At 45.4% G+C, this 22899-nt stretch overlaps 1 protein-coding gene across 1 annotated transcript in view; it reads left to right on the top strand.

The window, feature by feature from the left end:
* Nucleotides 1-329: 329 nt before the first annotated feature.
* slc4a11 (solute carrier family 4 member 11) overlaps nucleotides 330-22899 on the top strand; it is a 63751-nt gene continuing 41181 nt past the window's right edge. The window contains exons 1-2 of the mRNA XM_061245487.1: nucleotides 330-498; nucleotides 22482-22532. Coding sequence (XP_061101471.1) covers nucleotides 462-498; nucleotides 22482-22532 — 88 coding nt within the window. The 5' untranslated portion in view covers nucleotides 330-461. The remainder of the gene's footprint in view (nucleotides 499-22481; nucleotides 22533-22899) is intronic.

Here is a 22899-nt window from a genome sequence, read left to right on the forward strand (position 1 = left end):
CCAAAGCAGAGTCAGGGAACAGAGGTGGAAATTCCAGGTTCAGAAAGTAAAAGTCCTCCCCAGTATTTTGCTCCAGTCTCATGGATTTACTAATTAACACAATTCCTTCTGCCAGGAGGTAGAACCCGATTAGTGAAATCAGCTGGCTGAGATCACGGGTGGGAGAAACACACGGCAGGACTTTCACTTTCTGACCACTGGACTCTCCCAGCTCAGCTGGGGAAACACGGCGCTGTGCTGGAGCGGAGAGGCAGGAGCTAGGACCCAGCGGACGCTGCCAGGCCTCCTCCCCTCCCCTCCCTCCCTCTTCTCACGAGCAGCCAGGCTGACTCACCACCGTACGAGGGATCAGAGACAGCGGTAAGCGCGCACTATTCGCCCAGGCTCGGATAAGGAGGGGGACGATGATGATGGGTTGACCGCGAGAGGAAGAGCGCACACCTGAAACAGACACCTGAAGCATGGAGCCCAACAAAGTTCTCCATTTCGTGCCGTCGGGTGAGTGTGTGAGGAGTGTGTGCGGAGTGTGTGGCATCCTCGGGGTTCCCTGCGCTGAAACATGAGGAACCAACATGTGCTGGTCTGACAAACGCACGGGGAAAAATGCTCCTGGGGGGAGAGAGAGAGTGAGAGAGAGGTGGTGTTTATGAGGTCAAATAAGTTGTTGCTTTGCCACTGGGGGTTGGGGTGGGGGGTGGTTGTGGCGCTTGGAAAGAAAGGTTCGTTAATTTTGTTTACACACAAAATGTGTCTTGGTTTATTTTTTAATTTTTGTGTTTTTTTGAGGAGGGGGTGTGTTGGTGGTGTTTTTTTGACACAGCTGTGTAGAGCAGTGGTCTTGCATTTTGTTTGTGTAGTGTATGTGTATGTGTATGTGTGTGCGCGTGTGTGTGTGTTGTAGGCTCCGGGCTGTTCTATGGCTTTCATCTTAGTCTTAAAAAAAAAAGGGGGGGTGGGGTAATGTGAGACCCCCCACCCCCTTCAAAAAAAGAAACATTACCTGTAAAACAAGGGGAGTAGGAAGGAAGTGGTGTGTCGAGCGATGCTAATTTAAACGCGATACGCCATGTGTCCTCAAATCAGTCGCTGTGGATCAACAACCGTCTTCGCGGGAAGTCCTCAGAGAGAGAGGGTTTTTTTAGGAGATGCGACGCTGCTCCCAGGGGGGATTGAGCGTTCCCTTCCTTGTGTGTGTGTGTGTGTTTGTGTGTGTGCGTGTGTGTGTGTTTGTATGTGTGTGTGTGTGCATTTGTGTGTGTGACTGAGTGTGTGTGTTTTGTGTGTGTATGTGTGTGCATGTCTGTGTGTGTGGAGTATGTGTCTGTGTGTATGTGTGCGCATGTCTGTGTATGTATGTATGTGTGCATTTGTGCGTGTGAGTGCATGTGTGTGTGTGTGTGTGCATGTCTGTGTGTGTATGTGTGTGTATATGTCTGTGTGTATGTGTGTGTATGTGTGTGCATGTCTGTGTATGTGTGTGTGTATATGTGTGCATGTCTGTGTGTGTGTGTGTGTATGTATGTGTGTGCATGTGTGCATGTCTGTGTGTGTGTGTGTATGTATGTGTGTGCGAAAGCTTGTTTTACAGGACTGAATTCCTCAGAACTGGTGTGGTCTGTATGCGTTGGTCTGGCAGACTGGCAGACAGCGGAGTGTAGAGAGTATAGGGTAGGATTGTATAATTTACATGTGGCGAGTGTAGGGTGGGTAGGATTGTGGGGAGTGTAGTTTGCATGTAGAAGGCTGATGAAGCGAGTGTAGTGGTGCATCAGGTGGTTGGAGAAGATCTGTGATGTGGATCCTGATCAGCATTCAGCTCCTTCCTGTGTAGCGCTCATATCCCAACCTGACCATCTGTCCCCACCAACACACAAACGTCCCCACTAACACACACTGACACTGAACACACTAACACAGACTCTGAACACACACGGACTCTGAACACACTAACACACGCTCTAAACACACACTGACACTGAACACACTAACACACACGATCTGAACACACGCTGACACTGAACACACTAACACACATATGCACTAACACACACTGACACTGAACACACTAACACACACGCTCTGAACACACAAGAATACACACAAACACAGGCACACACACGCATGTATGCATGTGCACTCACACACACACACACACACACACACATTCCTTGCTAAGGACCCATGGTGTAAAGACGCAGCGTACTCCGTATTAGAGGAACACTCATTGCCTGTTCTGAGTGAAAGCTAACGTGGCGTGCCCAGCTGCTAGAGACAGTAGGATGTATGTTTTCCGCTCTACGATGAGACAGCTCTCCCAAGAGCCTTGTGATAATGGATGAAGGTAGTCTGCTAACAAAGAGAGGAGTCATGGTGCTCACTTCAGAATAAAAAGGACTCCATCAGTTCCCCAACGCAGGCGACATTATCCTCGCTCTGACACCAGCAGTTTCGTTTCAGCGCGTAGTTTACCCCTCCAGATCTCCATAATGCCTGAGATTTAGAGACTTTCGCAAGGGCTGAGTTTACTCGGAGAGTCCAGGACAAATAAAACACAAAGTGTGCTAACTGCAGCGCTGTCTTCATTACTTCTGATTATTGCAGTTTACAACATCCATTAGTGACAGGCACTGTACTTAATCAAACAGATATTCCATTAAACAATATTAAACAATATTACAATAATGTGTTTCACACAGCATTAGAACAGATACGTGGTTTAATTAGGACAGATGTTTATTTCACAATATTAGAACAGATAATATATTTATTAATATTAGAAGCGGTATTGCCATCAGTGAAATAAGGGACAAAAGACTGAAAATCAACGCGATTAATTAAGATTCAGACATTTTTGACGGCCTCTAATTGGGAAGTTTGCTGCTCCGGATGGCGACATTACAATGGGCATTCCTGAGTTCTGGGAGGCCGGGTAATTCATCCCTTTCTGCTGTCTCAGGAGGGCACAATAACGCGCCAAAAACGGGCCCATTAATCCAGCGCAACAACAACCGCGCCGTTCAACCAACACGTTCCGCCCGTGAATAGCATCGGCCCGTTTGCATTCTGTGCGGATAGGACACGCAGGGCCGTTTTAGCTGCTGCTGACTTCCTGTCAGATGTGCTCTAAGTCGCTAATTCGGGTTTCTGTTACCCCCGGCAGAGCAGAGATGGGACCGAGGGCACCCACGTATTTTCGCTGTTAAAATGTAAACATTTTTCTTATTTGAAGAACGTCTGAACAGCGTGAAACCGCCTTCTTCGGCAACATCAACACGGCGTGATGTGATTGCGCTGTCTGCGTCACACGGGAGCCACTGCCAGCTTCTGAGCGGGACCGCTTCTTTTCATTCCGTCCGCGCTGTCCCTGGAAGACTCTTCGGCTCCGGCCCGATCGGTTTGACACGCTAGTATTCCGGTTTTATAGCTTCTGTTAGAATATGGCCGTCCGTGCTTTACTGTGGAGACGGCATCAGTTCCACCGTCTCTCTCTCTCACCTCGAACTGACAGCTCGCAGCTCATATTTGAGAACGCGGAGATAGAGGGCCACTTCCTGTTTAGCAACACAGTGTTCTGCCACGCTTGACAAGGTGACATTATTCTCGCCTCCCTCCCCCCTCCCTCTCCCTCCCAAACGTGTCCTCCTCCTCGTCTATCACTATTGTAACATCACCTCTGCCAAGCGCGAGGGTGAAATCAGTCAAATGTGTGGAAAGAGGCCGTGAGGAAATCAGGGTTGCTTGTTAAGGTTGGGAATTAAGTCTGTCCTGTGGACGCAGACATAGCCGTGAATGCAAATGCGATGCTCGTTAGCCGAGGCCCTGATTGCTCGGCCAAGCCGGCGAGCACCTTCACTGCAGATCTCGGGTTCGGCCTCCTCTCTGAATGCCGTTAATACAAACGGAGCCTGTAATTACGAGCAACCAGGGAGAGGCTCCACTGGTCAGAGCGCGGCGCTTTGAGACGGTGACGTCGGCGTCTCGCAGGGACAAAGTCACCTCAGCGTGGCACCCCAGCCATCTGGCGCGGCTCACCTCCGACCCGGGCACACCACAACACAACGTGTCCGTTTGTGCCCCCTCCTTATGTAACCCAAAAACGTTTCAGGCAAACAAATAAGACGTACAAAACAAAACAAACAAAAAAACAGAAAAAGAAACGGGAAGTTGTGTAACGTTTTCTTTCACCTCCTGTTTCTGCGATACCATGTCAAGCATGCGCCCCCCCCCCCCTCCCCCCCTGCCCCATTCCTCCCCCCAGCAAAGCTCAGATTGTTTCAAGATGTTTCAAGGATACCAGCCCAGCGCTGATGAATTCCGACCTTCGGGTTTGAGTGTCTGCAGGAGTCTCGTGCCACCAGAGCGGAGTATGGGGGGGGGGGGTTCGGAGAGAGTATTTTACCGCCCCCCCTCCTGGCCCCCCTCAGACTGCAGCTGAGTGAAAGTAAACTCCCGCGCCCAGCGGCGCTGAAACGAGCTGCAGCGCGGTGCCCTGAGCTGCAGCGCGGTGCCCTGAGCTGAGCGCCGGCCTTTTCAGAGCGCTTTTGGGCCGCGTCGGGCTAATGAGTCCGGGGCCTGTCGGACGGCCCAATGTGCAAGCGATTAGCAGGATTCCCTGAGCGGTGATTAGCGGAGTGCGGCCACAGGAAAAGAGCAGGAAAGGGGACCGGGATGGGGTACCCCAGGGGTCCACGCTGGTAACTGTTAAAAAGCGGAGCCGCAAGGGCATTTCTGAACCATGATCAACGCATGCTGTGCCTCTGAGCCAAAGCAGGGGGTGATGGGAAGCCTCCTTATAGGTGGAAAAAACCCGAAAGAGAGGACTGAGAGAGAACTACAATGCAGACCTCAGCTTCGCCCGGGTCGTCAGCGATGGGATTTCCCCCTTGTGCCGAGAGGGCGTCTGCAGAAGTGTGACCTCAGTCCTGCCCCCAGGGCTCCACTCCTACCCCCAGACCAGTCCCAGTCCCCAGATGACGCTCTCAGAGTCTGGCACAGGCCAGTGCAGGTCAGCCATTTCCACCCATCTGCGTGTGGCCAAGCATTTGCATTTTCTGCAACCTGGAGAGTGGCAGAGAGAGAGAGATAGAGAGAGAGAGAGAGACAGAGAGAGAGAGAGTGAGAGTGAGAGAGAGAGGTGGTGTTTATGAGTTCAAATAAGTTGTTGCTTTGCCACTGGGGGGTGGGGGTGGGGGTGTTTGTTGCGCTTGGAAAGAAAGGTATGTTAATTTTGCTTAGACACAAAATAGTGATAATAATAAACTGACTTGGTTTATTTTTTAATGATGGGGGTTTTTTTAAGGTTGGTGGTGGGGAGGCTTTTTTTGGTACAGCTGTGTCGAGAAGTGGTCTTGTGTTTGTGGGGTGTGTGTGTGTGTGTGTGTGTGTGTGTGTCTTCAGTTGTGAGAGCTTCTTAGTTCCTCATTCCCATAGTTCTAGCCAGCTCTCTGCACAACATACTGTAGATATTTCACTCTGGAAAAACAGAGTAAAATATCCCTCTTCATGGAGCCATGAAACTTATATCAGCAGTTACAGCAGCTGTAGAAATTATAGCATTTAATTGATCTATTCTTACCTGAGCTCCCCCTTCTTTTTCATGATATCAATTCAAGATTCAAGATGAGTGCATTTGTCACATGCTCATACCAGTACTATATATACCAACAACATTCATGTTTCATACAAATGTCCATTCATTGTAGTGGATGAATGCTTGAAGCTCTATATGTACTGTATCACAAGTCTTGGCCTTGTTATTTTGTGACCAAACTAGTTATGTTGAGGCGAAATAATTTGCCAATGCAAAGGCAACCACCTGAAAAAAGTTTAAAGCATAATTTTGTCACTGCAGATTTGAAGTTATGCTCAGTGTTAAAACTGACTTGACTTTTTAATTGTTTTTGTTTTTTTTTATTGGCGATAGGTGGATATATCTCACTACACATCCAGCAGCCGTTTTCTGCTGAAGGGAGCAGAGCCAGAAACCTCCCACCAATCACCTTTGGCTTTGTTTAGTTTATTGTCGGCAACGTGCAGTGTGATTCGTGGAGAGTTCCTCTGTGAGAGTAAAGTGATGATGCTGATGTTCCTGTTTTCTTATGCTCTAACAGGAAGTCGATCTCCCCATGGCTGCAAAGTATACACTCAGCGGTCACTTTATTAGGTACACCTGTACACCAGCTCGTTCATGCAAATATTTCATGCTTTTATGCATTGAGTTGCTGCCACGTCATTGGCTGATTAGATTGCATTAAAAAGCTGGTTTACAGGTCTGTTGAGGAAAGTGGTCACTGAGTGTATGCACAGAGCACATGTACAGTGTGTGTGTGTGTGCATGCATGAGTGCTGGTGTGGTGTGTGCTTGCGTGGTGTGTGCATGTATGCGTTTGTGTGGGCTGTGTAAATAGACACACCTTGAGTTAAATACTTAAAGGCACTTTACTAGTCTGCGTGAGGTATTATTTCAGCTGCTCACACATTTAGTCTGGCTCTGCCTGTCCACAGTGTCAGTGTTTGTGTTCAGTGTTAGTAGCAGTGTTAATATTGTGCACTGTAGCAGTAGTGGTTATTGTGTATTCAGTGTTTACAGCAGTGTTAATATTGTGCACTGTGGCAGCAGTAGTTAGTGTTGGTGTTGTGTATTCAGTGTTAACAGCCATGTTAATATTGTACACTGTGGCAGCAGTGGTTATTGTGTATTCAGTGTTAACAGCAATGTTAATATTCTCCAGTGGCAGCAGTAGTTATTGTGTTGGTTATTGTGTATTCAGTGTTAATAGCAGTGTTAATATTATGGTAGCGGGTATTTGCAGTTTGCAGGGGCGAGTTCAGTCATGTGGGTGAGCGAGCAGTTTATCTGACAGGAAGCACTCGCAGTGCCACATCATCGAGCTTCCTGTGCATCGCTCTTAACGCCACGCCATGCGGCAGGAAGCACCGGGCATCCGTCAGTCACTGATCCCCCCAGTCACTGATCCCTTCAGTCACTGATCCCCCCAGTCACTGATCCCCCCAGTCACTGATCCCCTCGGTCACTGATCCCCCCAGTACCTGATCCCCTCAGTCACTGATCCCCCCGGTCACTGATCCCCTCAGTCACTGATCCCCCCGGTCACTGATCCCCTCAGTCACTGATCCCCCCGGTCACTGATCCCCTCGGTCACTGATCCCCCCGGTCACTGATCCCCTCAGTCACTGATCCCCCCGGTCACTGATCCCCTCAGTCACTTCCGTCTGCGGCCGTCCCAGTGTTCTCATCGTTCCCACACATAGGAACAGGAACCTGCCCTCTCATAATGCTTAGAAAATCATACTTGGAAATTTGGTACTCATTCGTACCCAAAGAGAACATTACTGGACTTTCATGGTACATTGTCACCTTATCTCTGAGAGTGTGCATCTTCTGGCTGATGCTGAAACCGTTCCCTGTAGAACAATCCGGAACAGAGTGGAGCGAGCGCTCTCACTCTGGCCAACAGGCTGCCGCATGGTGGGAGGGTCAGGACAGCCTGCACACACGTGGGGAGAAAGTGAAAGGAGTGTGTGGAGATAAGATGAAGCTGGAACTGATTGCACTGGTTTGGCTTCCTGATGATGGCCTCAGGGCACCTCCTGAGTGTGCACAGTGCTGCCTTTTTACTCACTCTCAATGTCACTCACTGACACACTCACAGCCACTTACTCATTCACTCACTCACTCACTCACTCCCTCACTCACACACATTCACTCACTCACTCTCTCACTCACATTCACTCACTCTCTCACTCACTCACTCACACTCACACACATTCACTCACTCACTCTCACTCACTCACACACACTCACTCAGTCTCACAGTTATGCAAACTCATGCACTGAGTTGCTCACAGTGCAGTTTGAATGGCAGTTAAAGGAAGTGACAAAGCTTTATGAGACATAGACATTTCCATTTAGTCCAATCCCGCCTCCAGTGATCTCTGACCCCGTAGACTCATTCATTTTATGGAAATGAATTTAATGTATAAAAACGTGTACTGTCCGTGAGATGCATTAAGCTTGAGCAGATTTCTGGACTGTACTGAAGGAAAATAAATGAACACCATGTCCTCCTGGGACCTTCTGACATAATACAAGTGTCTTGGATGAGAAAAACAAAGATATTATCCAAGATATTATTTATTTAATTTTCCCTTGTAGTTTAGATTTCAGCATAATATAATATAATATAATATAATATAATATAATATAATATAATATAATATAATATAATAACTATTAGGAAGACTTGTGGTGTGTGTGTGGTGATAATTCAGTCATAAAAGGTTTGTCTACCTTTCTTCAATTTGTCACCGTGTTATTATACATATTCAACCTTTTCATCCCGAGGAATATTAAACATGCTAGATTATTGTTTGTTGCAATCAGTGCATTTGACCTTTGATGGAGTGCAGTTCTCTACGCTTCGGAGATGGCACTAGTAAATGCCGCTTGGATGAAATCTACCTTTAAAATAAACTGTAAGACTCCATTGTGGACAAACATGTTATCTACATTAATACCTAGGTGTGACTTAACGTTCGTACCTGTGCCAAAATGTTTGGCTTCGGGCGGTAAACGTTGGCAGCTTCATGCACACCCTCCAGCGAAACCTCAAATATCTTCCAGCAGGGCTGTTGGTCTGCGTGTCCTGTTATAAGGCATGGTTCTGGTCTGACTAAGGTACATGACTGGGACCCAGAAGGTTGGTGGATCAAGCCCCTATGTAGCCAAGATAAGATCCGCACAGCTGTTGGACTCTTGAGCAAGGCCCTTAACCCTGCATTGCTCAAGGTGGGATTGGCCCCTGCTTAGTCTAAGCAACTGTAAATCGCTTTGGATAAAAGCATCAGCTAAATAACAAATTATGATTATTATTCTCTCTAAATCTACCTGTTGAGCCACAAGATTTTTGCGATCATATCCAAAAAACAAATGTATGGGTAAGAAAACAGAAGCAGTAAAATAATTCTGATTAAACATTCTGATTATAATCATAAGTCATTTTATATATAATCATCATTAGTCATTTTTATTTAAATAATTTGTTCCTTGGCCATTTTCTTCCAGTTGTGAATTATTTGTAGAAATTAAATTATTATTATTTTTAGATATATAATCAGTTCTATTCTACATAAGCACTTTCAAAAAATAGGTAATTAGTGCAGGTGCTTTTTATGTTATGAACATAAAATTATGAACTGTTCTAAAATGGTTTAAGCTTAATTGTCCAAAAGTGCATTTTTATTCAATACAAGTGATTAAAAAATACACATTTTTTATATTTTTATATTACTGATACCGACATAAAATGACGCTGTCCTTGCAGCTTATTGTTTGAAGCACGCCTTCCACACCTGCGTACAGAAGAAGCAGAAACGTGTGACTGCTCCTCAAAGCTCAAAGGCTGGCAGATTAATCATGACCTAATGAGATTATAACATTTCAATGACATCTCAATCCTTATATGTGTCATGTGACACCGAGCCATCTGCTTTGCATCGGAGAGGATTGGCAGTCAGACAGATGAAATATACACCCGTCCTGTTTTACACGTTAACAGAAGAACAAGAAATCGCTCTTTGCCCCCGAGGGGCCGATCGGTGTCATCAAGAGCGGCGGTTCTCAGGACCCAGAAGGGGGCCTTGGGGACCGGCCAGGAGGGAAACTACTGAACGCTTCGGTCACAAAACATCCAGACACAATAATTATTCAGCTCAGTAAATAACACAAAGCAAGCAGTTAATAGTATATAAAATATAATAACATTTTTACAGTCTGATGTCACTCTGTGTGCTATGACAGTTTTATGGCAATTTATGGTGTTAAAAGGAATAAGCCTGACTAACTGCATCTGAGTGAGCATGTACAGATGGAGGTCTGATGATGACGGACAGACAGGTTATCATGTCTCCGGTCAGGGGGATGGGGGGGGGGGGTTGTGGGTGAAAACGTTGATCTGTCGACATTAATGTGCATTGTGAGTGCTCCCCCAGTGATGAAAAGATCTGACACCCCCACTGCATAATCAGGGGAAGGCTGTTAGAATGGTAGTTATCATCAGTCAAAGCAGGATCGATGTCACATTTCTAAATTATAATTAAGACTTAGGACACGGTCAGTGTTTCTAAGGTGGACCTTCATCCTTGTCAGTAAAGCCAAAGGACTGCTGGATGAATTCTGTGTGGATTTACCCATCCTTTAAGAGGGACTGGCTGAGAATCTCTTTCCTCAGGGGAAAAGATTTACATCAGGATTCACAACAAAGTGTTCTATGAATACAGCAGTGAAATTCTGTAAGAACCGAGAGCTTGCAGGCACTGCAGTTATTTGTGTAGTTCTGGGAAGTCTGTTCCATAGCCTATAGGTATGACCTGCCACCTAAATTTTACATTACACAGCATATGTAAACATTGCAACAATTTTATACACCAACCAACAGGGTGCTAATGAGAGTACAGGGGTTGTCAAGTGGGCACCTTCCTTTACTGGTGTTTCACTGAGTTATGCCCACGACACCTCCAGATGGCTGGCATCCCAGACCCACCCACCTCCATACCCCCATCAGACACCCTCCACTTACTGCAAGTGTGCACCATGCACAGAACGCCAGTGCCACATGGGCCTCCCCGGTGACTACGGTTGTAACTAACCCCACTGGCACCATTAATGCATGCTCAGTGCCACCTGTTGCGTGTGGATTTATAAATAACCAAATAACCACTTACCTGATATGGCAACCATCTCCAGAAAAATTATACAAAAATCCATACAACCAATGCACTGAACCACCATACTGCCAAACAACAGTACACAACCTGCATGGACTGCCAGTACCACACCGACCTCCCTGGTGACTAAGCGATGACCCCACTGGCACCATTAAGCTGGCACATGGTATACCTCCCGATCACCTGCATAGAATTGATCCAGAAAAAAAAGTCAGCATCCAGACTTGGGAACCAGAAGATGTATGAACTGAATTGTCCTGAGGTCCATGCACCTGGGGATCATTATTTATATCCCCAAATAATCTTAGATGCCTACTCAGGGAGATGTCAGAGTCTTGTTTCACTGCGACAGTACTCAACCTGTCAAATATTACCAGGGTTTTCAGACATGTTTACGATTTGTTTTCCCTACTGAGATTTAAATTACAGGCTCAGTTAAGTAAGATATAAATCTCAATAGACAGGGACGTGTTACACATGACAGGTTACACATTGCACGTTGAACGACTGAATGATAGGCTACATGTGCTAGGAAATCCATCAGCGTTATAAATAATTGTTTTACGTACAATGATTCAAGGGACTTTTGCACTCCATACTATGGTCGCTTTTGGACTGTAGGGGGCGCGCTCATCAAGAATACTGTCATACTGGAGGACGGTACAAAATAAGTATACATCATAATACATTACAACGGGGGAAATCCGGATTTTAATTTTGAAATTCAGAGAGGTGAAGGGAAATTTGCAACCCTTGTGGCTACCGATGGTCATAGACTTCAATTTTGTACCCGCTCTATGTTGACTTGAAGACCTACGACAAAGAAAAGGTAACTTAAGCCGGGCTCACGCGAAGTTACACAACTTTAAAAGTGAATAACTTGAACCACCAAAAATAGCGAAATTGGTTATTGTTAGACTAACTTACCTCGCCTCGACGTTTGACGTTTATTTTTTGTACCGTCTATGGTCTGAACACATGCACACGCACACACATTCGAACTAATCTAATGAGTAACGTTAGCGAAAGCCATTCTGATTTTGCAGTGTTTAACGTTAGACTCATCTTTGCTAAATGTTGATTTATCCATGCCGTAGGGGTCAACCGTTAAGATTCATTTTTTCTCTGTGTCTTCTCTTCGCAGACCCTGTTAAATGCCATATTTATTAGTTAGCTGTTGTGGAAGTGTGTTCTTGATCGTAGCTAACGTCAATAAACGGTTAGGTACACGATTTTTCCATGTCAACAAAATGGTGGCGGTTGACTACTTCCGCGTTTTGCGACTACTATCAGTCCAGTCAAGCAATATCAATCATTGTACAATAGTATTCACACTGTATTCTGGCATTTAAAGCAACATCAACCACATTGCAACTTATAGTAAATGCAGTACATACACAACAAACTAATATCCATCAAATTCAGCATTGAATATAGGATTTGAAATGAATAGGTTAAATTGCCGACAGTCACGTTTAATTTGCACTTTCTTCTTAATGATGTTCCAAACAGTGTATTTAGGTAAGCCTTTTGTTTGGCCTATGTCTCTGTTTTGTATTATTTCCAAGCCTAGTTATATGGCTTCCTTGATTGTCATTGGCATTACTTTTGGTACCCTAAAATGGGGACACTATGTATAAAAAGGCATACAATTCCCATAAGGATCACCTGGAATGGCTGTACACTGAAGTGAAAGGTGACAGTTTGCGCTATAACTTCATATTCATATTATTTAATTTCAAATCCAACATGCTTTAGTACAGAGCAAGAAGAACAGAAATTGTACCACTGTCCAAATACTATACAAAGATTGCACTGTATATTATTTTTAGATCTTCATCATAATTAACATGAGTTTATGACGGTCGCTTGAAGCTGCTGAATTATGTCTTTAAATCGATGGTGACTCAAACTCCACTCCCAGAAATAAAGGTATGAAAAGTGTCTAAAAGGGTACAAATGCTTTGTTGCTTTGAAAACGTACTCATTTGTACCCAAATAGAACATTACTGTACTGTCAGGGTAGATTTGGGTAAATTTGATCCTTGAAGAACAAAAATGAACCACTTTATTTGTGAGTGTCAAACCTGCTGATAAGCCCTGGGAGAGTCTATGGGTGATGCCACGGTCACTTTGTCCGTACATTTGTTTGACAATCTATGGGTGTCTCCTGTCCCCATCCTAACCCTGTCCGCTGAGAGCTAAAGCCGAGCTGATCTGAGATCAGCCGTGTGTACCCTGAGATGCCCTCTTCTCTGCATGAGGGCCCTGAATAGCTGGGAATAGCAGCTTTGTAATATTAAATTAGCCAGGTCTTTAGGGCCCGATCCACAGGCAGCCTTCAGCAGATCTCTCCACTATGCTAATCATCACAGCTTGAGCCCGCATGTTAGCGTAGCATTCACATTCACCCCCAGTGACTCACACATAAGCAGCTAAAGTGCGCTACTGCCATTTCTCTTGGGCGGCACAGCGACGTAGCGTTAGCCACTGTTGCCTCAGAAGATGGAGGTTCCCTTATTTATTTATTTATTTATTTGTATAGCAACTTTTAAGCAGAGCAAAGGTGCTTTAATAAACAATCAAAATAAAACATGAAACGTTGTAATAGTTGTATAACTATAATGCTAAAAGAAACTGAAAATAAAACAAATTAAAATCCAATAAATGGCAATATATAGATTAAACAGAAAATTAAACAAGTTAAAATCAAGACCTCAGAACTGGAGTTGGGACCTGGGTGCTGCACTGTGGTTGCCCACTGCTCCTAAGAGACTAGGATGGATTAAGTGCAGAGGACAAATTACCCCATGCTTATTTATTGAAGTAGATATATGATATTTACTATACGTTTAGAAGTTTCCAGTTTGCTCTTGCTTTGGTCTGAGGTCACTTCCTGTAACTGACTTCCTGTATCTGTAATGTCCCTTAAGAGATTGTGTCAGTGTCAGATAGCCAACTCAGTGGATTTTGTGTTCTGGAGGATGACAGAATTATGTGGTGGAAGTCGTCTCCTGTTTTGAATGGGAATCTGACTTCTTTCCAACCATGTCACAGGTCACCTATTGTGTTTCCAGACTAAACAGGCCATTATTTATCACTAATGTCCAATGGTCAAGAAAATATTTGGATACAAATGCAAATATGACAGTACGGTTTTTTGAATGCCAGTACCATTCTACAGCAAGTTAGGGTTGATATTTTGCGCAGGGCATTATCTTGGCAGATAGCTTTTATTTTGGTTTCATATTTTCACACTACCTTAAGGCCTGAGAAATAGCAAGCTAGTGGGCTTTTGATCCAGGTCTGAGCTTGAAGATGATTGCTATGCACACTGTACGGGTTTGTAAATATTCGTGTCTGAACGTTGTTTGGCTTCAACACATGTCGGTTCCTTTATTTTTTAATGGAAGTGCATCCATATTCATGTCTCGAGATCCTCCATTTTGGTTTAGACACCCCAGTTAGGACAGCTGGTGACTGGGTGTGATTGGGGACAGACCCAGATCCTGCCAAATGTCTGCAAATATGCTCTTCCGGAATTGTGATCTGGTCTGTCCACCTTTCGTGCCAGAAAAGTAAATCCCTTACAAATTCATACAAGTTTCATGGGAAGAGCAGTGTTTTTTTCATTCCTGAGGGAAAACAAACAGGCTTGGGTAAGTTTGTGCTGCTTTGCATGTTGTATAAATCCTCACTGTACTGTAAACAAGAACACGAGTACACATCACTGAAGGGACCTTCACCCAACTAACACAAACTGTTCTCACAATGTTACTGGAATGTTCTGTCCATGTTATAACATTATAGGTACATGGCAGCAACATTGTGAGAATGGTTTGCGTTAGCTAGGTTTCTGTCTGGGTTTGGGCCCAAGACGAGTTAAGCCTGATTTACACTTTGTCAAATAACCAAAGTGTCACACGACATTTTGCATTTATACTGAGGGAAAAGCTTGCCGGGAGAGTTCTGTTGTCTCTGTAGTAACAAGATGCCAGACTGTTGATGTTTAGGGGGCTGCCTGTAGCCTATTGGCTAAGGTGTTTGACTGGAACGTGGAAGGTTGGTGATTCAAGCCCAGTGCAGCTGTTGGGCACTTGAACCCCACTTTGCTCCAGGGGGGATTGCCTGCTGCTTAGTCTAGTCAACTGTAAGTCGCTTTGGGTAAAAGCGGAAGCTAAATAACTGTACATTTGATGTAAATGTGTATGACAATTACATTTTATCAGTTGTCATGCTATGAAATATAAATCATGCTATAGGCCACATTTTGTTTCAGTCACATATCCTGAGCAGTGTACACCAGTGCAGAACATTGGAGTTACTCTCAGCAATGCAGAAACGTAGCAGCACCAGGAAGACACGGAACCATTTATAATCACTAAGCGTAGTGTGTACCTAACAAACAAAAATGAGAATTGTAACTAAAAAAGAATTTGCGTAAGATCCCAGCTGTAAGGTGTAGCATGTTGGCACAGATGGGGAGTGTTTATGTGTGTGTGTGTGTGTGTGTGTGTGTGTGCGTGTGTGTCATCAGCAATTATCACATATTCTGATTCAGTGTTGACTGATTAAGTGAAACCAGTTGGTTTGCTTTGCGGTGTCATTATGGGGCGATTATAAAAAGAATAGCTGTAATCACATAACGTTTTGGCATTCGGCTGACACTGATCCAGAATGACGCGCCCTGATTATTATTTATTTTTCCAAAATTCTATTTATACCGCTCTAGGGTACAACGGCATCCCCCCAGCTGAGGCTAAAACCCACGAACCGTTGAGTTACGAGCACAGATACCGGAGCATTGTGCTACTTCGTACTCTCAATCTGTTTGCTGTCACACAGAACTAATTTAGTGAACTTATTTACAGATAGTAAATACACTTAGTCACAAATATGTGATTACTATGTTCTTTACTGAACATTGTAATTCTGATTAACATTCTAATGAACATTCTACTGCATAACCAAACATTCTAATGCTGATATAGTTCTAGAATACTGGCTTAGAATGTTGTTTTAAAAACTACTCTTCTTCTAATGGTTAATTCCACTTTTAGGGCAAACTATGTTGGGAGCAGCCTAGTGGCTAAGTTGCTTGACTGGCACCCAGAAGGTTGGTGGGTCAAAAGCCAGTGCAGCTGTTGGGTCCTTGAGCAACACCCTTCATTCCACATTGTCCCAGTGTAATCAACTGTGAGTAACTTTTGATAAAAGCGTTAGCAAAATATCTTTAATGTGATGTCGAAACATCACACTTCCCTGTACAGGTCACTCTTCCCTGTACAAACAAAGATCAGAGTTGGGGGCCAGTTCCATTTCATTTAATTAAATTCAGAAAATTAATTAAAACTTAATTACTTAATTTAAAATGGCCTTTATATTCTCAGAGGGGGTTTTCGAATGCATTAATTGAATTTCAGCTCATTCTGTACCTTGACCAAAATGAAATGGCAGTGAGCGAGCACAGTGTGTTTTTGTGCTGTGTTTCGCGGGCAGGAAGCGGATGGCGCTGATGTTGTACTCCATCAGTGACACACGAGGCTCACCAGCCCATCTGCTGGAGCCAACCACACATTCTCTGCCATTCCAGCTCCCAGACACTGCCACTAATAATCTTATCAAAAGCACTCATCAAGGTCACTGGGGTTTATGATGTGTGTGTGCTTGTGTGTGTGTGTGTGTGTGTGTGTAGACGTGCTTGTGTGTGTGTGTGCGTGCATTTCTGTGTGTGTCTGTATGTGTGTGTGTGTGTGTTTGTCTGCATGTGCATGCGTGTGTGTGTGTGTTTCTGTTTGTGTGTTTGTGTGTGCATGTGTGTGTTTGTCTGCTTGTGCATTTGTGTGTATGTGCATTTGTGTGTGTGTCTGCGTGCATGTGTGTGTGTGTGTGTGTTGATGCTCTGACAGAAGCACAGCTGTTTTTTACTATAGTAAAGCATTAGATGAATAGAGGTTTAATGTTATGAGAGTGTTGTGCATTTTCTGTTCCAGCTGAACCTTGTCTCGGCTTCCCCTCAGTGTTAGTTCAGTTCTGCACTGAAACACAACTGCTCTGTTGTTTATGGGAAAAAACATTCCTCATGGAGGTTGGACCAATAACGGTAATTAACGATAATTAATTAATATTTATGAAGGCAGTAACGATCAGCCAGACTCCCAAGGGCATGGTAAAAAGAAAAGCTACTCTTTAACTATTGGGTGTTGGCATGACAGCCAATCAGCCGTACAGACACGAAGATGTGTTCCACAAAAACACCTCACACAAGCACACGTGTGGCCTTGCTGCTGATTGGCCGTCATACCAGCACTGAAAAGATAGGAGTGCTGATGTTTTTTTCCATAAAGCATTTCACGTGGTCTCTGAAGGTCGGAGGCTCTCTACCCACATTCAGTAATCCTTCTTTGTGGGCTTTACTCAGTGCAGTTATCCCGCTAACTCAGTCATCCTGCTTTGTGGGCTTTACTCAGTGCAGTTATCCAGTTTACACAGTAATCCTGCTTTGTGGGTTTTACTCAGTGCAGTTGTCCAGCTAACTCAGTAATCCTGCTTTGTGGGTTTTACTCAGTGCAGTTGTCCAGCTAACTCAGTAATCCTGATTTGTGAATTACCCCACTGGTGTGATTAAATAATAATTTGTTTCGAGGATAACTGACAGCCCATCATCCTATGTTATTTAGGTAACAGGTAGAGAACGGACCACAGCTCAAAAGTGCCATACATTAGCTCATGAGGTAGAGTTGGCGTCTGGCAGTCGGAGGGTTGCAGGTTCGATGTGTTGAAGTGTCCCTGAGCGATACACCAAACCCCCAATAGCTCCCAGTGAGCTGTTTGGTACCTTCCATGGCAGCCTGTTGCCATTGGTGTGTGTGAATGAGAGGCATCAATTATAAACACGATATGAACACATTCCATTCCATATACCCAGTCTACCACTATACAGACTGAGTCATAAGTCTCTCCACCCTACAGACTGAACCCCTAAGTCTCTGCACCCTACAGACTAAGTCATAAGTCTCTCCACCCTACAGACTGAACCCCTATGTCTCTGCACCTACAGACTGAACCCCTAAGTCTCTCCACCCTACAGACTGAACGCCTAAGTCTCTGCACCCTACAGACTGAACCCCTAAGTCTCTGCACCCTACAGACTGAACCCCTATGTCTCTGCACCCTACAGACTGAACCCCTAAGTCTCTGCACCCTACAGACTGAACCCCTAAGTCTCTCCATCCTACAGACTGAGTCATAAGTCTCTCCACCCTACAGACTGAACCCCTAAGTCTCCACCCTACAGACTGAACCCCTAAGTCTCTCTAGCCACCCTACAGTGCCCTGGAGTGCCCAGCGCGTTAAGCCCCAATGCTGTTTAGCAGGGCAGGGGGAGGGAGTGAGCCTGGTTGTTGGCGTTTTTGATGAGAGGTTTGTCCCAACGTACAACGAGTTCTGAGAATGTGGCAGAGGCTCTCTCAATACTGTGCAGTCAGCAACAGGATGTACCCCCCGCCCCACAGGAAGTCACCAGAGACAGGCAGAGACAAGAGAGAGATGTGTATCTAGTGGGCCCTCCTTGGGCTTTCTGCTCAGGGGGGGAGATGCTCTCTATGAGCGTGGCAGTATGGCCACATTCGAGCACACACACGTGAAGCAAAGGATTATGGGAGTACGCGCAGTTACAGGTGTCAGCGGAAGTGTGAGAGTTTGCTGGAGGTGCGGCCGTGACAGCTTTGTTTTTGCTTCACAATAAGAATAAATACAAAATAAATCTTAAAACGGCATTAAAAAGCGACAGACATGGGGAAAACCTGGTGAAATAAGAATGTAAAAACCCATGTATCACAGCTCAGTTCAGACTGCGACAGTGGGAGCCCACAGACCACAGAGTCTTACTTAACCAATCAGCCGTCTCGTTTCCCAGATCCCTCTCTGTGAAGTTTTGGAAGAATGTGAGTAATCCCTGTAATCCCATTTAGAGGAACGGGCCAATCAGAGGGCTTAGCCGCACACTGTGGAGGGTCCACCATCGACCCTGTCCCCCACGCACCAAGTCTTAATGCAGTGCGTTATCCATACCCTACACAGCAGTGTGTAAAAGCCTTTATGCAGTGCGTTATCCATACCCTACACAGCAGTGTGTCAAAGCCTTTATGCAGTGTGTAACCAACCCCCTACACAGCAGTGTGTCAAAGCCTTTATACAGTGCGTAATCCATACCCCATACAGCAATGGGTCAAAGCTCGAAAACATTGTGATATCAACCCCCGATGTGTCACCGATGTGTCATATCGTCAACCCCCGATACAGCAGCGTGTGTTCTAATAAACGGGATGTCATGGATGTCTTAATACAGCAGTGTGTCAGACCTTTACAGAGTGTGTGACCAGGGCTGCATGCAGTAGTATGTTAAACCTTTACAATCTGTTATCGACGCACCCCGAGCTAGCAGCAGTGCCTGTTAACACCTGTGCTTTCCCCGGCTCTGCGGCGTGATTGTGAAACTGCAGTTCCTGTTACACACAGAACTGCTTTCGGCTTTAGCGAGCTACACGCATGCCCGTTTCCAGTACTAGGGATGCATCTGTATCAACTTTTCTGGCCGATACTGATTTCCGATTGTTTTGGAGATACATCTGCCGATACTGTTTAACTGTCTAAAATCTGGCCATTCTAAAAAGAAAGTTCAACTTTCATTTTACCAATCGCAAAAGATTATTGATTTCCAAGTGAATAGCCCAGATGTTTGCCGGCAGTATTAGTAGCAGTAGTAGCAGTAGTGTGAGTGAAACCAATGCTGGTGGTGGTGTATGTAAACCGAGTGAAAGAGAGACGGGTGTGCCAGCAGGTGGCAGAGCCCCATGATCCTCTCTGCCCCCCTTCTCCCTGAGCATGCTGGGAGCGGCATAATCACGTATGAACCTGCCACGTGGAGGAGGAGACGCACTGCTTTATAACACAAACAAAGACACTGTCAAACTCAGTGAAGCACAGGTGAAACCTGTGTATTCTATTCCTGTGTGAGTGTGCATGTGAGTGTGTGTGTGTGTGTGTGTGTGGGAGAGAGGGTGTGTGTGAGTGTGCGTGTGCATGTGAGAGTGTGTGTGTGTGTGTGTGCGTGTTTGTTGGCTCTGTTCTCCAGAGGCAGATGCATCACTCATCACTTTGTTCTGCTCTTTGTTTGTTTCTTCCCTGCTTCCAAATAGACCATCAGCCTGGGCTGTGCTGCCACATCAATCTCCCTCTGTGTGTGCGTGTGTGTGTGCAAGTGTGTGTGTGTGTGTGTGTGCAAGTGTGTGTGTGTGTGCGCGTGCATGTGTGTGTGTGTCTGTGTGTGTGTGTGTGCATGTGCGTGTGTGCGCGTGTATGCGTGTGTGTGTGTGTGTGTGTGAGAGATTCTGTTTCTGTCTTCATCTGCTTTGAGGACTGGTGTGGGTGTATGTGCTTGTGTGAATCTCTGTATACTAGCTACTACAGAGCTTATAGAGATTTCAGAAGGGTTTACATGTATGTTATCAGCAGAACTGGCACCCTTCTGCATACAGAATGGTGTGTATTTTCCTGGCTGTTCCTAAGATGGCAGAATTATCTGAGAATATTTTTCACTCATTGGTCCAATGGCTTCTTACTAATCATGTCACAGATCCTGTTGCCCAACCAGATCCTCGCTCAGCTGTGTATTGTCAACATAGCCAGAACATTCCAGCACAATGCATTCAGGCAGTACAGTGGACCTGGATGTTTCTGTCCTTTAGCATTCACAGACCACTACAGCTTCAGAACCTCCTGTTTCTGTCAAGAACTTCCAATAGTAAAGAGGGATGTATGCAGGAGTTGACCATCTGATTTGTTTATAAAATCTGTGCTAGATTGGTGGTAAATTCAGATGATGAGTTGGTTTAGAATGGTCAGGTCAGAGCTCAACACAACCTTCAGGAAAGACACATAAGAGGAACATTGTGGAGTTAATACACACGCACATACGTACGTACGTACGTACATACATACATACATGCAAATTGCAAGGAGTTATTGCATTGTCCATCCATCCATTATCCTAACCCGCTTATCCTGAACAGGGTCGCAGGGGGGCTGGAGCCTATCCCAGCATACATTGGGTGAAAGGCAGGAATACACCCTGGACAGGTCGCCAGTCCATCACAGGGCATACACACCATTCACTCACACACTCATACCTATGGGCAATTTAGACTCTCCAATCAGCCTGACCTGCATGTCTTTGGACTGTGGGAGGAAACCGGAGTACCCGGAGGAAACCCACGCAAACACGGGGAGAACATGCGAATTCCACACAGAGAGGCCCCGGCCGACGGGGATTCGAACCCAGGACCTCCTTGCTGTGTGGTGGCAGTGCTACCCACTGCACCATCCGTGCCGCCCTTGTTGCATTGTATTATATTATATTATATTGTATGTATAATAATAATATACTTTATTTATTTAGCACCTTTCATACATAAAATGTAGTTGTTTTGTCACAGAAAAAGTATAAAATGGAACATTAAAGTAGAAACTAGAATGAGAAATATTAATGACAACATAAAGAAAACATTAGATACATTAAAACATACAAACACATATATATAGACAGACATACATCCATACATACATACATACGCTCGCACATGCATACTGTACACACTACATACATTCAAATTGCAATGAGTTTGTTGTATTTTTCGATGAACAAACCTCATGAAAAGGATTAATTAATGTGAATGAGCACTGAAGTGGGCAGTCTAATTAAATGCTTATAAATGAGTTTCCAGCAGCATAGGGAGTTGAGCTGTTATTCCAACGCCGCATGCAAACACCTCATTTCCTACCTCTGCACTTCCTGTGTCATAATCCTAAAGCAGCTCATTCAGCTGGGCTCATTGTTCTGCCCAAATCCGTGTACACCGCGCACTTACTCAGCTGTGCCGGCATTACGCATCATTCGCCTGACTCTCCTTTTGTGTCCCTCCAGACGAAGTCAAGTGTAGGTCTCTGGAGAAGAAGGGTGACCATTCAACTCCTGTCTGAATTACAAACAAACGTTCAGTACGTGTTTTAACGTGTTAGCACGTGTTCGCTCCATATCCACTTGAACCGGGGGAAAATTCCGATCGTTTTTACATCGTTTGCACAACCAAAATGAAGCAAATTACATGTGAAATGTGTGAGAAATGTTTTATACCCCAAACCCCTCCCACTGAGTGTTGATCATTCAATCCTATTGGTTGAGGACATTCAGTGTTCTTCCCCTAAAGAGGTCAAACAAAGAGACACAGCCCACAGCAAAGATACTCAACTGTGCTGCTGGTGTTTATTCTCCCCTCTAATTAGGGGCTGATTTAGACCTGGGGTTCCAGGTGAGTGTAATCTCTGTCCAATCAGAGGCGCTAATCAATCAGAAGCGTCAGGTGGAGCAGAGAGGCGGCGGTGTGGCTCGCCCAGGGGCCCGGTCAGGAGGGTCCCTCCTGGTGTGTCTGTCGCCGGGGGGCATTAGCAGTCCGGTCGGGTTCCTGTCCAAACCGAGCTGATTAGACGGGCCTCCCGCCTCTGATGCACACGGACCCGCTGGGACCGGGGGGGGCTGATGGGATACCTGCCCCCCCCCCGGCGGTTTGACAGCCAGGGTCGGTCGGACCGCCGTGATTACGCATCAGTCACCGAGTCTCCGCCGAGCTCCTCACCAGGACTAACGCCATCCTCTGCCTCTCTCTCTCTCCTTACAGAGGCGCCGCATACTGGGATGTCCAAGAATGGATACTTCTTCCAGGAGATGGGTGAGTGCTGGCCTGCCAATCACTGCATGCCCCGCCCCCTTTCCCCCCTTTAAGGCAGTCAGAGCCCTATCTGTTTTTGGTTTCCATGCCAACCTCTGGCTTTAGTTGCTTAGCTAGCCTTATGACATTTTAGCTACATGTCATGATCAGCGCATGAATGACAGCTGAGCACTGATCTTGTGTCCCTATGTGAAATTTTTCACTGTGATCTAGTCTATGTGTGAATCAGTGTTGGTGTATACAGCCAATGAGCTCATTTATCTGGTGAAGATAAAAACCTGCTGATACACTGGAGATACCCACCCCTGCTGTAAAGGCCCGGACACCTCGCGTCGATACGCGTCGTTAACGACGGCTCCGGGGGCTC

This window comes from Conger conger, chromosome 6, assembly GCF_963514075.1.
Source record: "Conger conger chromosome 6, fConCon1.1, whole genome shotgun sequence".
NCBI lineage: Eukaryota > Metazoa > Chordata > Actinopteri > Anguilliformes > Congridae > Conger > Conger conger.